Here is a 17,860-nt window from a genome sequence, read left to right on the forward strand (position 1 = left end):
CCACAAAATAGAGAACTTTTGCTCTCTCACTCGCAGCCAACACTCACACCCAAGAGACGCATTCTCCCTTTCATGGGCAACCGGTCTCCTATATGCATTCCCTCCACTTCCACTTCTATCAAAGACTCTTGTGAAGTTACGTCAGGACAAGGGAAGCATGATCCTGATAGCACCTCACTGGCCTCGCCAAGTATGGTTTCCAGTACTTCAGGATCTCTCCATTCGCAGGCACATTCCCCTGGGAAAGGACCCGCTTCTGATCACTCAAAATAACGGGTGCCTACGCCTCCCCAATCTTCAGGCTTTGTCTCTGACAGCCTTGTTTTTGAAAGGTTAATTCTTCAGCCACTTAACTTTTCGGAGCCAGTTTCCCGTGTCCTGATTGCTTCACGGAAGCCTTTCACGAGAAAATCTTACCTCTACAAATGGAACAGGTTTAAGTCATGGGGTTCTTCTCAATCCCTTGACCCCTTTTCCTGTCCCATCACAAAGTTTCTAGACTGTTTCTGGCACTTGTCAGAATCAGGTCTTAAAACTTCCTCCATCAGAATGCATGTCAGTGTGGTGGCAGCCTTACATAAAGGTATCGGGGACGTTCCTATTTCAGTACGACCCCTCGTAACACGTTTTCTGAAAGGCTTGCTTCACCTTAAGCCTCCATTACGTCCTCCGGCCCCTTCTTGGGATCTCAATCTGGTTTTGGGTCGGCTCATGAAACCACCATTCGAGCCTCTCCAATCCTGTGATCTTCGATATCTCACATGGAAGAAGGTTTTTCTTTTGGCAATAACATCTGCTCGCAAAGTTAGTGAGTTACAGGCCCTAGTTACCTATCCGCCTTACACTAAACTTCTGCAGGACCGGGCGGTACTCCGCACTCACCCTAAGTTCTTACCTAAGGTAATATCGGAGTTTCACATTAATCAATCCATTATATTACCTACCTTCTTTCCTAGGCCCCATTCCAATCCAGGAGAATAAGTTCTGCATACCCTTGACTGTAAACGTGCTCTAGCATTCTATCTAGACCGTACAGCTGCCCACAGGAAAAGCACTCAATTATTTGTCTCTTTCTATTCCATCAAATTGGGGCAGCCTGTGGGTAAGCAGACTCTCTCCTCCTGGCTAGCGGATTGCATATCCTTTTGCTACCAGCAAGCAAGCATTCCACTTCAAGACCGTGTTAAAGCACACTCTGTGAGGGCCATGGCGACTTCAGTAGCACACCTATGCTCGATGCCGCTTCCTGACTTTTGCAGGGCTGCTACCTGGAGTTCTCTCCATACGTTTACAGTCCATTATTGCTTAGACAGGGCCGGAAGACAACATTCCATCTTTAGCTAGTCTGTCTTGCGCAACCTGTTTGCCTGCCCATTAGGGTTCAGGATGCCCTCTACCAAATTCCACCTCAATTGTTGTGCCTCTTGCACATCATGGGTACATTTGGTGCATTACTCGGACATCCTCAGCTCAGTAGTCACCCATATGTGAGGACTACCATCCTGCTTGTCCTGTGAGAAAGCAAATGTTGCTTACCTGTAACAGGTGTTCTCACAGGACAGCAGGATGTTAGTCCTCACGAAACCCGTCTGCCAACCTGTAGGTTTGGGTTCATTACGTTTTCTTATTTTATTTTTTGGCACTTCCTGTAGCTTTAAACAAGACTGAAGGGGGACCCCTGCTGGCTGCAGGTTTGGTGCCATGCTGGGCATGCCCAGTAGGTGCCAGTCAAAGTTCTAGAAACTTTGACAAAAGTGTCCCGTGATTGGGCTCCATCCTGTGATGTCACCCATATGTGAGGACTAACATCCTGCTGTCCTGTGAGAAGGCAGAGTTGCTTACCTGTAACAGGTGTTCTCCTAGGACAGCAGAATGTTAATCCTCACGAAACCCACCTGCCACCCCGGGGAAGTTGGGTTTCTCCTTTGTTTGTTGTTTTATTTTTTTTCATAATTCTAAGTTACAAGACTGAAAAGGGACCATGTGTGGATAGTAGCATGCTGGACATGCTCAGTGTGCCAGTTAAAGTTTCCAGAAACTTTGACAAAAGTTTTCCGTGCTGGGCTCCATCTGATGATGTGTCACCCATGTGTGAGGACTAACATCCTGCTGTCCTAGGAGAATGCTTGTTACAGGTAAGCAACTCTGCTTTCTCTCCCAGTGGATTAAAATGCTAGAATTTCATAAATAATCAAAATGCATTTTTTCAGGTTTATTTACCCTGGCAAGAAACAGGGAAGGGGCAAAGCAGAGGAGAATTAGGCAATTTTGATAAACATGTTTATTTTTAATTTAAATTTTTGTACACTTATTTTGTTGTCTCTTCTTTTCTAAGCGGATATTTACAGATTATTGATGAAGTACTACGATGAGGAGTGTGAAGGCTGTCCTACTGCAAGGCCTGATGTCAAGCTGTACCATTTCATTTACAACACTGTTGAATCCTACTCTGATTCCACAGATGAGAAAAAAGGCCTCAGGGACTAGAAACACAATTGCTTCATGTTAAAGAGAACTTCTCTTTGAATTACTGCTACTGTCAATTGGCATTGTAATAGAAGCGTATGCAGACCTTCATACTTGGTGACAAAGTCTCCAAGAAGCTGGATTTCCCTTTTGCTACATTTGAAAATGTCATGCACGTTAAGAGAGTTTAGATTTTAGCCTATGCTTTATTTTTTACTTTTCTTCTTGTTCAGATTTTTAAGCCTGCATTCTTTCTGTTAAAACATGTGCAATCAAGTAAACGTTTGAGAGAGTGAGAATTGGGGAGATTTTGTTCCCACTTGTTTGTAAAGAAGAAATTCTGCTTCCTATTTGTTTTTTTTGGGTTTTTTTAATCATTGCTTTCATCCCCCGCCCCCCCCCCCCCCCCCCCCAATTTCATATCTCCATTTTGATTCCTATACAGTGCGGCCTAAGTGAACAATATGAAAATACATTTTTGCAATAAGTTTAAATATTTGACAGTATGGCATGGCCCTTTGAAATAAATGAGTGAAAATGTAAATATATTGAGAAATTTATATACCTATAGGTTAAATGCAATAGAAAGCTTTCTAATGTTAATAAACATCCTATTGAAATAATTTTAAGTGTACAAAAACAAATCTTATTTTGTACAATAGGATCCCTGGAAGCAGAGAACGAATCAGAATGTTCAGTAATTTGTTTTGCCAACCTTGGACATTTAATAGCTTTCCACTGTACTCTGTGTGTGTGTGTGTGCACGCAGATATCTTCCACATACCTACTGTATATTTGTGTGTGCACAGACGTAAAAGGAATTCAACTTTGCCATGTTATATGTGACTTCTGATTGATGTATGTAATTTGATCTTGCGAAGCAGCTGCTCAAAAGTAGTTAAGTTGGTTTTATAGCAGGTGTTCCACATGGGGTAAAGATACGTTTCCTGTGCTGCCTACAAAGTAACAGGTAGACATGTTCTGTTCAAGGAAACCATCCAAAGGTGTTGCAGGCACACGCGCAATTGCCAGCACGCATCAGCAGTTGCTGCTGTAGTTTAAACTGTTCGCTATCACATTTGTCAATGAAAAAAGATTATATATTAAAGTTCTTTTGCATTCTGATTTGGATTGGATCATGAGGCAATATAAGTGTTTAAAGTATTTAAACACTTCCTGTTTATTTCTGTGACCACAAATCTAAGCAGATTGTGATGCTGTGCTGATTTGTATCAGAATGAATATTGTTCTAACTCACATAAAGCATGAATATGGCACGGATCACACAAAGGATTCACGGAGAGTTCTAAAATGGGAAGTGATAATCATAAAAGGTGCAAATTCCCTTCCCAAGTGTGAAAATATAAGAAATTTAGGATAAAAAGGAAGGCGATCTGGAGATACGATAAAAAGGAAACACAATAACTTATATTTTGAAAGATCTGGTTTGTACTGCTCCTTTAATTATAAGCAGTGCTTTTAGATCTGTATGCAGTGCAATGTGCTTTCAAGTCACTCATCCAAACCTGCAAGTTCCAAGAGCCATTCATCACTAAATAAAATAGTGTTTAGTACTGCTGTACATCATGAGGAGAGGCTCCTAGCATGCGGAAAGAATGGTTGGCATTCACTGAAAGGAATAGGCATGCTTCCATGTCTTGGTTATTCAAACATGGAGCCTTCAAATGAGTAGTTTACAGGATGCAGCTCAGGTGTTGGTATAAATAGTATATAATGTTTTAATTGCATTATTTTGCAAAGAGTTTCTCCTCTATGTAATCACTTATTCCTCTTTGTAGGGCAAAACATTGTAAACTGGTATACTCTTTTGCCCAAAATCTATTAATGTGTAATGCACATTAAAAGAAACATTGATTTAGTATAAATAATTAGAAACTATTGTATGAAGAGTATCTCATGGCTACATTATGTGAGTCCACTTATTAATGCCGTTTCCTAACCCAATAATGCAGGTAATCAAGAATAGATAAATGCTTCCTTGGTAAGTTCATTTGAAATTAGTCTTTGGAAGCTTGAGTGCGTGATCTTATGTTCTTTGTATACTTTATGCATTGTATAAACATGCTAGTCCCAAGGGGACTTAAAACACAGTCTTTCATGGAAAACTCTCACAGAATTAGAGAAACAAAACAAGAGGGAAGACTATTTCCAAATTTGCACTACATGATTCAATTAAGGTAACCTGTTATCAGTTGTCACACAAGCGGTTGCAGTGAAATGTGTATTTAACCCTATGAGAATTTTCTGTGTATGTTTGTATATGTGAGAGAGAGGAATCTCAACAATATATGAAAATCACTGTTGAGATGCTCTTCCTCCCTGTGCAAAAACCCCACTTAATCTGTATGTATATTGTCCATATGAACCACATGAAAATAACATAGAAAAAAGGTACATTGCTCTTGGAGCATATCTGTACCCAATAGTGATTATGGTGCTGCCCTGGAATGCATGAACAGTTAATAATTAGCAGGATAGGTTTCTGCATTCACATTCTGGCTGCAGTAAGAGGCTAGGGTTTCTGCAAGCAGGTCACAAGTAAAGCATGTTATTGATTGCGGAACAAAGTTTTCCACCTGCCACCTCACCTCCAAGCAGACAGAAAGTCAAACATGGATACGGAGCTTATATGGCTTTTCATCTGCTCGCTATAGCAGCCTAGTAACCACAAATGTTTCCTGCTAATATGCTTATTGAGTAAGTATATGCTTTGAAATGTCTGGAGTGAGTTTTAATGAAAAAGATTTACCGCATACCATTGAAGCAAGGCTTCCCAAACCTGTCCTGGGGACCCCACAGCCAGTTGGGTTCTTAGGATATCCACAATGAATATGCATGAGATAAATTTGCATATAATGAGTCTCCATGATATGTACATTTATCTCGTGCATATTCATTGTGGATATCCTGAAAACCCGACTGCCTGTGGGGTCCCTAGGATCAGTTTGGGAAGCCTTGCATTAAAGGATTCCTACTTTCCTTCTCCCTGGTCCCTATAGGCCTATGTCACACTGCCTGGCTTCATATGAGAGCTGTTGCAGCTGGAGCGGGCTTCATATTGAACTCAGTCAAAGATGGGGACAATGAATTTAAAGATGAAGCCTGATCATTCTCCGAGTACATTTTATTTCCATTAGAATCCTTTTGATACCACTGAAAAAAGCCATACCTCTTCACAGCAGTACTTTCCATCATATAGCTAACGAAAACTCCCCAAATTTCCTCTACAATCAAGAGCTTCTTTAAAAATCTATTCTTCATGAATTGTTTATGCTTGCTAAATCTTTTTTTGAAGTGATTTTCTTCAGTATTCTGTATAAACGTATTTGAAGTGTTTCACTATACCAGATTTTCAAGAGTCTTAATGATTTTGTGTGTGAAGTAAAAATGTTTCAGCGTGCACACAAATGCATAGGCAAGTAAAATAATCTGATAATTTCATCATTTTGGGCACAATCCAGAGATTTTAATGTAAAAGACACATGGAGTATACTGATATTTATTGGGTTTTATGCTAACTAAGCCCATAGGTAGATCTAATAAAAGTGCAGTTAGGGGCTCTATTGTGTCCTAAGAAGCAGAAAACACTATGCACAGGAACTTGATAAACAAGGAAAATTAGAGTATTTGGAATAACTTTTGAATTAAAGGGAAGATTGTTTTCAAAATTATGATGATGAGGCTGGTCAGCATTTCCAAGTCCAATCCCGGATTGATTTATTTAAAAGTCTTGTAGTCCAGAACTTTCAAGCTACAAATCTTCAGTGCAGATTACACCTAAACATACATAAGCCCATTAAATTAACATTATCTAAAACTAAATAAAATAAATGTATATATAAAATACATAGTTATAATAACTATACTAGCACTTATTCATATATTTCTTTGAATAAGAGATACTGGATCTAGTGTATGTAAACAGCTCGTGCATATTCATTATGGCTATAATGAAGTCTACAGAAAAAGAGTTCAGTAGCATGAATCTCTGAGAGCAAAAAAAAAAAAAAATGCATTCTCCCAAAAAAATATTATGATTGCAAGAGATATTATATGGGGATCTTATATGTGCACAGTGACCTATAAAATGTCAGTTGAAAATATACTCTATCATATTATCACTGGTTGCAAGTCTTAAGAATTATTTTGGAAAACATTTTCTGTTTGCTAAGTGTAAAAAAAAAGTGTACAAAATTGATGAAAAATAACATTTTAAATGCATAAGTAAGTGCTTATGTCAATTTTTTTCTACACTATTAGCAAATATAAAATGTATTCCATAAAATGCTTTAAAATGAGTGACCAATGATTATATGATAAATGGTATTCAAGATATTGTTGGTATATACCCTTAATTTGTAGGATGGTCCCCATATAATATGTCTTGCAATCAATAATTGGGGAGGGGTACTTTTTTTTTTAATATATATATCTATACTGAAAGCCAAACATTAGAATAAAGGTCCAGGACTGGATTGGGAAACACTGATGTAGATGATTCTCACAGGACAAGCAGGATGGTAGTCCTCACATATGGGTGACATCAGGATGGAGCCCAATCACTGAAAACCTTTGTTTCTAGAACTTTGACTGGCACCTACTGGGCATGCCCAGCATAGCACCAACCCTGCATCCAGCAATGGTCCCCCTTCAGTCTTCTTTTTTCCACGCAGCAGTAGCCACACGGCTTAAGGAGCTCTTCAGATAGTCCTGACAGGAATTTTCCTCACGGAACCTCTTCAAGAAAATTTCAAAATTTTTACCCCCTGTCAATAACTTTACTCCGCGGTCGAACGGTAAGTTTTTTACCTGCTTGCAGTCGATTCCTGTTGAGTTTTTCCCTCACGGCCTACTGGCCATCGACCGCATCGCGGCAAAATTTTGTTGAGACCATGGTGTTGGGTTTCCGTCAGTGCCCCGACTGCACTCGAACAATGTCCATCACTGACCCTCATTCGGTCTGCTTGATGTGTTTGGGGTCTGAACATGATGTCCTAACTTGCACCAAATGTGCCCAAATGACACCAAAAAGTCGCAAGGCTCGGCTGGAGAAGATGGAACTTCTCTTTTGGTCTAAAACCCCGACTCCTTCGATAGCTTTGTCGTCCAAACCAGTGCTGTCTACTTCGCGCCAGCACCGTGAAATTGCTGCTGCCCGACCGGCTTCGATGACTCCGCGGTTGTCAACTTCTTCTGTCTCTCCGCAGGAAAAGGATCGGGGAGAGCATTGTGAAAAACGTCGACACCACCATCGAAAAGTTCAGGCCACCGATCGAGGTAAGCCCTTGGCATCAACGTCATCTGAGCCACCGACAAAGAAATCCCGTCCAGAAAAGGCCCCATCCTCTTCTGTGTCTGGGTCACTGAGGTGTTCCCCACCTGGACAGGTGCCGGGAGCCACGACTCTACTGTCACCGGTGGACCCTCCGACTACACCAGTGCTGCCTCATACTCCGGAACCGGAGCTCCATGCTCCAGGTCACCGCAAGGAATTGGATCGGATGATCCAAGAGGCCATCGGAAAAGCACTCCAGGGGTTCAAACCTCCATAGATACCGGTGTCTGTTCCTGAGCCGGTCACCAACCCGATACCCATGGCTCTTGCACCACTACTGGCCAGAATGGATGCTTTAATTGGTGCCTTTCCACTGGTGGATCTGAGGGAAACCGGTGGCCCCGATTCCTTCCACACCGATACCCTTATCGTCAGATGAAGAAGAAACACCGATCTCCATTCCGCCTTCCGGAGTGCTGCCACAGACGCATCCATAGATGTCACCGATTCCATCGGTGCCTCCGTCGATGCCTACGATGCCTCCATCAATGCCATCGATGCCTTTGGTGCCACCTCAGATTCCTTCGGTGCCACCTCAGATACCATCGATGCCTTCGGTGCCTAGGCCTGGACCTTCAGGATTAGCACCGTTTCACCCATCTGATGATCCCATGGGAGCTGGTAATGAGCATTATGATCCCTGGACCGATGACACGTCCCAGGACACTGATGATCTACCTTCACAGCCCTCTCCTCCTGATGAAAGAAGACGTTCTCCTCCAGAGGACTTGTCTTTCATTAATTTTATAAAGGAGATGTCTGAAACAATCCCATTTCAGCTTCAGACAGAAGAGGACTCCAGGCACAAGATGCTGGAAGTACTCCAGTTCATTGATGCTCCTAAAGAAATCATGTCTATTCCAGTACATGAGATCCTTATTGATCTATTGAAAAGAAATTGGGAGCATCCAGGTTCTGTACCACCTGTCAATTGCAAGACAGATGCTACTTACTTAGTACAGTCTGCTCCTGGTTTTCAACGATCTCAGCTAGATCATCACTCAGTGGTTGTGGAGTCAGCCCAGAAAAGAGCAAGAAGGTCCAAACCTCATTCTTCTATACCTCCAGGAAAAGAACAAAAGTCCCTGGATGCATTGGGCAGACGTGTTTTTCATGGTTCAATGCTAATTTCTCGCATTGCTTCCTATCAATTGTATATGACACAGTACAATAGGGACCTGTTCAAAAAGATCCAAGATTTTTCTGAATCTCTATCGGAACAGTTTCAAGACCAGCTTCATATCCTTGCTCAAAAAGGTCTAGATGCTGGCAAGCATGAGGTCCGTGCTGCATACAACATCTTCGACACTGCCTCCAGAGTCTCTGCAACAGGTATAAGTGCAAGAAGATGGGCCTGGCTCAAGTCTTCAGACCTCAGACCAGAAGTAGAGGATAGGTTAGCTGACTTACCCTGTGCTGGGGATAATCTTTTCGGAGAAAAAATTCAAGAAACAGTAGCACAGCTCAAGGACCACCATGAGTCTCTCCGCCAACTTTCCTTAGTACCTTCTGATTACTTTTCTTCTTCCAAGAGGTCTTTCAGAAGAGACTCCAAGAGGCCTGCATATAAACCAAGGATATATTACCCTCCAGCTTCCAGAGGTCATCCCTCCAGGCCTTACCAAAAAGGCCAATCCAGACAACCTGTGACCCAAAAGACACAGCCAACCCCTCAGCCGGGCCCAGCGTCCGGATTTTGACTCCTTCCTGGAGAGCAGTCCCCAGCCTCCCCGCCCTTCCGTACCAGTAGGAGGTCGATTGTTCCACTTCACCAGCATGTGGCACATGGTCATGACAGATCAGTGGGTACTAGCTGTAGTGACTCAAGGTTACCATCTCAACTTCCTCACCATTCCACCGGATTCCCCACCTCGGCTGACATGGGAAACATCCAACCATTCTCACCTTCTCAATCAGGAAGTTTTCATCCTCCTCGAGTCCCGGGTAATAGAACCAGTACCCTTCTCCCAGCAGGGCCAGGGATTCTATTCCCGGTATTTTCTAATCCCAAAAAGTCAGGTGGCGTTCGCCCAATACTGGACCTTCGCACCTTAAACAAATACCTACAAAGAGAGAAGTTCAAGATGGTGACCTTGGGTTCTCTACTTCCCTTTCTGCAAAGGGAAGACTGGCTGTGCTCTCTAGACCTCCAGGACGTTTACACGCACATCTCAATCACTCTGTCACATTGCAGATTCCTACGATTCCTAGTAGGCCCAAAGCATTTCCAGTATTGAATGTTAACATCTGCCCCACGAGTCTTCACCAAGTGTCTCATCGTGGTAGCAGCCTATCTCAGGACTCAAGGTGTCCACATCTACAACTATCTCAACAATTGGTTGATCAGGGCTCCCACTCATCAAACTGCGCTGACATCCCTATGCCTCACTTTGCATACCCTGATCTCCCTAGGGTTCCTCAAACTATCCGAAATCCAGGCTAGTTCCATCTCAAACCCTGTCGTTCATAGGGGCCGACTTGAATACTTTAAAAGCGAAAGCCTTCCTACCCCGGGATCGGACTCTCACTCTTGCTTCTCTGGCCCAACAACTGCAGTCTCGACAACACTCAATTGCATGTCACTTTCTGATCTTACTGGGTCATATGGCCTTCTTGGTGCATGTCACTCTGGTGGGCCCGCCTTGCCATGAGAGTAATGCAGTGGACTCTAAAATCGCAGTGGATTCAGTCTTCTCAGCCAATGTCCACCATTGTCCACATCACCAACCAGCTCCACTTCTCGCTGGCTTGGTGGATAAACCAATCCAATCTTCTTCAAGGCCTTCCATTTCAGGTTACAGAACCTCAAATAACCTTCACAACAGATGCCTCCAACCTCGGCTGGGGTGCACATGTTGCAAATCTGCAGACTCAGGGCATCTGGTCTCCAGAGGAAGCCAAACACCAGATAAATTTCCTAGAGCTTCAGGCAATCAGATATGCTCTCAGGGTCTTTCAGGATTACCTCATCAACAAGGTTATCCTGATTCAAACTGACAACCAGGTGGCCATGTGGTACATCAACAAGCAAGGGGGAATGGGCTCATACCTTCTGTGTCAGGAAGCTGCACAGATATGGGCAGAGGCCCTTTCCCACTTGATGTGCCTCAGGGCCACCTACTTTTGCCAGAAGTGGACAATGTGTTGGCAGACAAGCTGAGTCATACTTTTCAACCGCATGAGTGGTGCCTCAACCCGACAGTAGCAGACTCTATATTCCAACACTGGGGTTACCCTCATATAGACCTCTTTGCGTCAGTCCATAACCGCAAAGTAGAAAACTTCTGCTCTCTCACTCGCAGCCAACACTTGCAGCCAAGAGACGCTTTCTCCCTCTCGTGGACCAGCGGTCTCCTTTATGCACACCCTCCACTTCCACTCATTTCGAAGACTCTCGTGAAGTTGCGAAAGAACAGGGGATTGTGTGGCTTCCAATACTTCAGGACCTATCAATTCGCCGGCACATTCCTCTGGGGAAGGATCCGCTTCTGATCACTCAGAACGACTGATGCCTACGTCACCCCAACCTCCAGGCCCTGTCTCTGACTGCCTGGATGTTGAAAGGCTAATTCTTCAACCTCTTAACCTTTCAGAGCCAGTTTCCTGTGTCCTGGTAGCTCGAAAGACTTCCACAAGAAAGTTTTATCACTATAAATGGAACAGGTTTACTGTATGGTGTACTTCCATATCCATCGACCCCCTTCACTTGTTCTACAGCGAAGTTTCTTGACTTTCTCTGGCACCTGTCAGAGTCAAGCATGAAAACTTCCTCTTATCAGGGTGCATGTCAGTGTGGTGCCCGCCTTCCATAAAGGTATCAGGGATGTATCCTTATCGGTACAACCCCTGGTAACACGCTTTTTGAGGGTTTTGCTGCACCTGAAACCTCCATTGTGCCCTCCAGCCCCTTCTTGAGACCTTAATGTGGTTTGGGGGCGGCTCATGAAACCGCCGTTTGAGCCTCTCCAATCCTGTGATCTCCGCTATCTCACCTGGAAGGTGATTTTTCTTCTGGTGATTACATCCGCTCACAGAGTTAGTGAGTTACAGGCATTAGTCACCTACCCGCCTTACACTAAACTTTTGCATGACAGGGTAGTACTACGCACTCACCCTAAGTTTTTGCCTATGGTAGTATTGGAGTTTCATATTAATCAATCCATTATACTACCCACCTTCTTTCCCAGGCCCCATTCAAATCCAGGAGAACAGGCTCTGCATACTCTCGACTGTAAACGTGCTCTAGCCTTCTGCATAGACCCTACAGCTGCCCACAGAAAGTCCACTCAATTGTTTGTCTCTTTTGATACCATCAAATTGGGTAAACCTGTGGGAAAGCAGACTCTCTCCTCCTGATTAGTGGACTGTATTTCCTTTTGCTATCAGCAGGCAGGCATTCTGCTCCAAGACCGTGTCAAAGCACACTCTATCAGAGCCATGGTGACCTCAGTAGCGCACCTCTGCTCGGTGCCACTTACTGACATTTGTAAAGCTGCAACCTGGAGCTCTCTCCATACCTTTGCAGCCCATTATTGCTTAGACAAGGCTGGCAGACAAGATTCGATTATCGGCCAGTCTGTCCTACGCACCTTATTTGCCAATTAATGTACCAACAGCCTTCCACCGACCCATCAGGGTTCAGGATGCTCTTTTAACCAAATGTTCACCCCAGTTGTTGTGCCTATTGCACGTCTTTGGGTGCATTTGCTCCATTGCTTGGGCATCCTCAGCTCGGTACTCACCCATATGTGAGGACTACCAACCTGCTTATCCTGTGAGAAAGCACAGTTGCTTACCTGTAACAGGTGTTCTCACAGGACAGCAGGATGTTAGTCCTCACGAAACCTGCCCGCCACCCCGCAGTGTTGGGTTCGTTACGTTTTCTTATTTTTCGCATGTACTTTTACTATAAGAAGAGACTGAAGGGGGACCCCTGCTGGATGCAGGGTTAGTGCTATGCTGGGCATGCCCAGTAGTTACCAGTCAAAGTTCTAGAAACTTTGACAAAAGTTTTCTGTGATTAGGCTCCATCCTGATGATGTCTCCCATATGTGAGGACTAACATCCTGCTGTCCTGTGAGAACACCTGTTACAGGTAAGCAACTCTGCTATATATAATCGTGCTTTCGAATGTATATGGCACTTGCTGCAGATAGTTAACATTTCTAATAATTTGCTATCTGCTTAAATTCACATTCTAAACACACATTTCTCAGTGCTATATCTGATTAGTATACTATGAGACGTGTTGGCATTTCAAGCATGCTTTCAGCGTTTCTTGTGCAAAGTGGCTTAACAAATAGTCAAGGAAAACTGGTGGTAATTTTTGTTTAGGCTCTCTCTTTCTGGGTGGAAAGAGGAACTTCTTCAAATATTTAATAGCTGTACTGTAGTATGGATTTTTGATACCTAGTATGATTTTAGATTATATCATGTTTTTTGTTTCAAGAGGTGATAATGTTTCCCTAGTTTAGGACTTTCTGAAAGACAATCATAAAATGTGCTAGAATAGTGCCTACAGTTAAAAAGTCATATCATCAGTTGCCATTAAATATGGGTTTGGGGGGGGGGGTGTTAGCTTTGTTATGTTCCTATAATTTTATGGCTAGTTTAGCTTTTCTTCTGATTGCCACAGTTAGCAAAGATAAAGTGATTTATTGACAATCTTCATATCATCTATAAGGAGGTACGCAAAAGAGTCTGGCCTATTCTAAAGTAAAATAATTGTGATAAATTCTGTTATCTCTTTGATTTTAAAAGAAGTTATAATGCTGATTATAATCAAAATACTTCCCATATGAAGAAATGTGGCTTAATAGAGAAACTATTTACCTGAAAGGTAGAGTCCCTTTAAACTATTCATTTAAATTCAAAACCAGCTTTTGATTTTTTTACATCTCACTTCAGATTTTGCAGCCTTACCTCTAGATTCATCATTCAGCTCTATTTATAGCAGAATGATGATTTTAAATAGTCTGCTATATTTATAGCAGAATGAAGTGTTGCGAAAAAAAAAGTGGCAGGGGGGAGGTGATAGTGGGCAGCCGGCTGCATCACGGAAGTGTGGTTTTGCCCGCCACAGTACAGCCGCACCACACACTTATCGCCCCCACAGCACCATAGAAAAAGGTGTAGTTATTTCCCGAGGTGCTGCCGGTGATAATGTGAAAAACATTATCGCTCGTGGTGCTGCCAGGAGATAACTCCGCCCAGACCCCTCCCACACTTCCCCCTTCCCCTGGTTTGAATAATACCGCATGCAATACTGGCATATTGCAGAATAAAGAATAACCCTGTAAGTAAATTGAACAAGAGAGTATTTGCTAGTGATATCAATGATGATAAATATATTTAAATTTGACTGCAAACTTCTGTTGCTGCCTAGCATAGCGCATATATATAAAGCCTAAACAAGAGGTAGATTTTGTTTAAGGATTAACTGAGTTTGAAGAAAGCAGGGGTGGTGGGGTGTCAGCTTAATTTTACCAAAGTACAACCAAAGATTTATTGTATACATTTTATTTTTGAACTTCAGAAATAGGTTTGATCATTTTAAATAGTCTACACTGCCTGGTATTGCATCTGATTACACATAGAAAAATAGTATTTTCAACTGACACATGCTTCTTTGAAATGTGCAAAATAATAAGATGACGTAGCCTAATTATTTTTATGAAATAGGTCCAGGGCACATCGTGTTAGCTTTTTGCTTTGCACAGTATTTAAGGTATGTGCATATATATATAAAAAAAAATATATTAACAAAGGGAAAAGCTACCAAAATAGCAACAGAAGATCTTAAATGAAGGAAAATATCATTCTACCTAGAATTCAGGCCAAGAAACAAGCTGTCCATGATAATGCACCAAAACATTTGCCATGATTTAAATATTGTCAGGTATTTCTGAAAGTCTCTATACTCAGTTTATTCATCATGACTTTCATTTACTTTTTATTTGGAACTGTATGCCCTTATTTACATGATTTTTGTAGGAAGAGAATAAAGAAATATTGATAATCATAACTGTTTAATGAGCTTTATTTCTGTAGATTAATGTGATTGGATCTTGGGACAGGAGGAGCAGTACCTACCAGCACCACCAGAGCCAACTTTGCTCGGTGCTTCCTTCCCGCAACTTTCTTCTAAGCTCTACCTTACCATATGACCTCTTCCTCTGCATGGTATTTCTACCTCTTCTTAGTTATTCTTTCCGCTCTTCCTCTCCTCATAGCCATTCACGTCCCCTCCTTTCCCTTGCAATCTCTCAGGGCCTGAGAGGGGAAAATAGGCAAGTGAGTCTGCCAGACAGTGAAGAAAATCTGACAAAGCTATTCTTTCTCCCAGCTGGTTAAACAATATATTTAGGATGCTTTGTTTTTAGTATAAATCAAATTTTACAAAAAAATATTTTCTTAACATTCAGACAAGTGAATCCAGAACCAGTGGGCTATGCACCTCTACCAGCAGATGGAGACGGATCAAAGCTGACATCATGGTATATATATCCCTGCAGATTGGGGAGGAGTTTAAGATGGCGACCGACTAGGAGGCACGGGAAGGCAGCTCTGATTATTTTTCCTCTTAAACCCTTTTCCTGCTTCGAGAATTAAGCCAAAATGCCTCATACGAAACGGAAAGCACGGCTTCGTGAAAGCCTGCTGTTACCTGGGTCAGGAGACTCGACTCAAGCAACAATACCTGCCTTCTTTGCCTCGACACCCCAGCCGAGAGAGACGGGACTGATGGCCGCAGTGGACAGAGACGTGGAGCGAGCGTCTCGGTCCCAGGCCGATGAGATCTCGCTGAGTCCCGGAGCGCCTGAGACCCCGTCCCCACCTCAGCACGTGGATAGCCGCGAAAGGACGCTGGCAACCTCGCGGGAGAACCTCGCAGGGCCCTGTGCCCAGGTAGAGAGAGACCCGGAGGGGACATCATTGCTGGGTGCATTGGAGCCCGGCCCGAAGTTGGCTGAGGAAAGGGACACTGCTGCTGGAGCCGTTAGTGCTGGTGAGTCCTACCAATTAACCTTCCTAGTAAGACCCGAGGTGGTGACTATGGACTCTATTTGGGACGCTCTAGCCGCTATTGAAAATGCTGTGATTAACCTTTCTAAAATGTGTGTGGAATCAAACAGATGCACCAAAGAAAATGAAAGGAGAGTTGAGAAGCAAGAGCAGAAAATACAGGAAATTGAAGAAAAAGTTAGAAAGTTTTCAATATCATTCTGTTCAAAGAGAGACAGTGATTGATAAAAAAATAGAAAATATGGAGAACATGATCAGAAGCACAAGTATCAGAGTCTTAAACTTTCTTATGATTACTTATATAACACCGATTGAACTATTTAAAAAATACCTAAATGTTATATTAAAAGTTCCCACAGAGGCAACTCCCTTAATCACTAAAGCATATTATATACCATCAAAAAGGGATGAACAACAGAACCAAGCACAGCAGGCTCAATTGAATATCACAGACATTTTGGAACTTTCACATGAGGATATGGTCTCTGAGAGAGGAACCTTATTTGTATCTTTCGCTTTTCTTTCTGAGAAGAATAATGTACTGAGGCTACTTTTCCGTAGTAGAACTACAGAATTCTATGGCCAAAAAGTTTAGCTTTTCCCTGACATCACGAGGTCTACTCAGGAAAGGGGGATTGCTTTTAAAGGCTTGCTCTTGTTTGGGAGTGAGCTGGAAAAAATGGCCAGTAAATAGGGTGAGCCCCAGGTTCCTTGATTACTAGAGGATAAGAAACAGGCACTGTTCTCCTTCAGCACAAGAGGTCATAGTAGGGGCTTCAGACATTTTCAACCCTACAGAGGAGCTACTTTTCTGAGGACTAGAGCTTTGGGTAGGTATCAGTCCGTTTGTCCCAGGTACCCAGACAGGGTGCAAGCTCAGGTAATGGAGCAGCCCGAGCCTCCCAATAAAGGTGTGCCGACCAAGGAATACCTCACCTTTTTTTTTTTTTTTTATCAGACGTGGGTCGAGATCACATCAGACCAGTGGGTTCTGGAGGTGATAAGAGATGGCTATACACTGGAGTTTCGCAGTGTTCCTCGGGACGTGTTCATGGTGTCTCCCTGCAGCTCTCTGCAGAAGAGACAGGCAGTGGAGCGTACATTGTCAAGACTCCGATATTCCATTTATTTTGTTGTTCCCAAGAAGGAGGGCTCTTTTTGTCCCATCCTGGATCTCAAAGGGGTCAACTGTCATTTGTGTGTTATTTGGTTTTGCATGGAAACCTTGCACTCAGTAATAACAGCAATACTTTCAGGGAAGTTCCTGATGTCTCTGGACTTGTCCGAGGCGTATCTGTATAATTCCCATCCAGCTAGAGCATCAATTTTTGCGGTTTGGGGCGTCATCAGTTTCGAGCGCTGCCCTTTGGTTTGGCCACCATGCCCAGAATGTTTTCCAAGATTATGGTGGTGGTGACGGAGTTGAGAAAGGATGGAATCCTGGTACATCCGTACTTGGGTGACTGGTTGATTCGGGCTAAGAGTCTGAAAGAGAGTTTGGGTCTCACTCAAGATAATATTGTTGCAGGAGCTAGGTTGGGTGGGAAACATGGCCAAGAGCAATCTTCAGCCATCACAATTGCTAGTGTATCTTGGTGTTCAGTTCGACACAAAACAGGGCAGGGTGTTTCTGCCAGCGGGTCCTATTCAGAAGCTGATAGCACAGCTTCTGATCAACTTGGTGGGGGTGTGGCACTTTATGTCCAGGAGGTTATAGAGTCCAACAGGATAAAGATCATACAGGAGACTAAATGCTCAGTAGAATCTATATGGGTAGAAATCCCATGTGTGTTGGGTAAGAGTATAGTGATGGGAATATACTGTCGTCCACCCAGACAAAATGGTCAGACAGATGATGAAATGCTAAGAGAAATCGGAAGCTAACCCATTTGGTGGTGCAGTAATAATGGGAGATTTCAATTACTCCAATATTGACTGGGTAAATGTAACATAAGTTCCTGGATGTAATAAACGACTGCTTCATGGAGCAATTGGTTCAGGAATCAACGAAAG

The 17,860-nt window shown here is 43.0% G+C and overlaps 1 protein-coding gene across 1 annotated transcript in view; it reads left to right on the forward strand.

The window, feature by feature from the left end:
- PARG (poly(ADP-ribose) glycohydrolase) overlaps positions 1-6,541 on the forward strand; it is a 511,630-nt gene extending 505,089 nt beyond the window's left edge. Inside the window, exon 23 of the mRNA XM_029610698.1 lies at positions 2,336-6,541. Within this exon, the coding sequence (XP_029466558.1) occupies positions 2,336-2,487 (152 nt within the window). The 3' untranslated portion in view covers positions 2,488-6,541. The remainder of the gene's footprint in view (positions 1-2,335) is intronic.
- The last annotated feature ends 11,319 nt before the right edge of the window (positions 6,542-17,860 follow it).

Source organism: Rhinatrema bivittatum, chromosome 7 (assembly GCF_901001135.1).
Source record: "Rhinatrema bivittatum chromosome 7, aRhiBiv1.1, whole genome shotgun sequence".
Lineage (NCBI taxonomy): Eukaryota > Metazoa > Chordata > Amphibia > Gymnophiona > Rhinatrematidae > Rhinatrema > Rhinatrema bivittatum.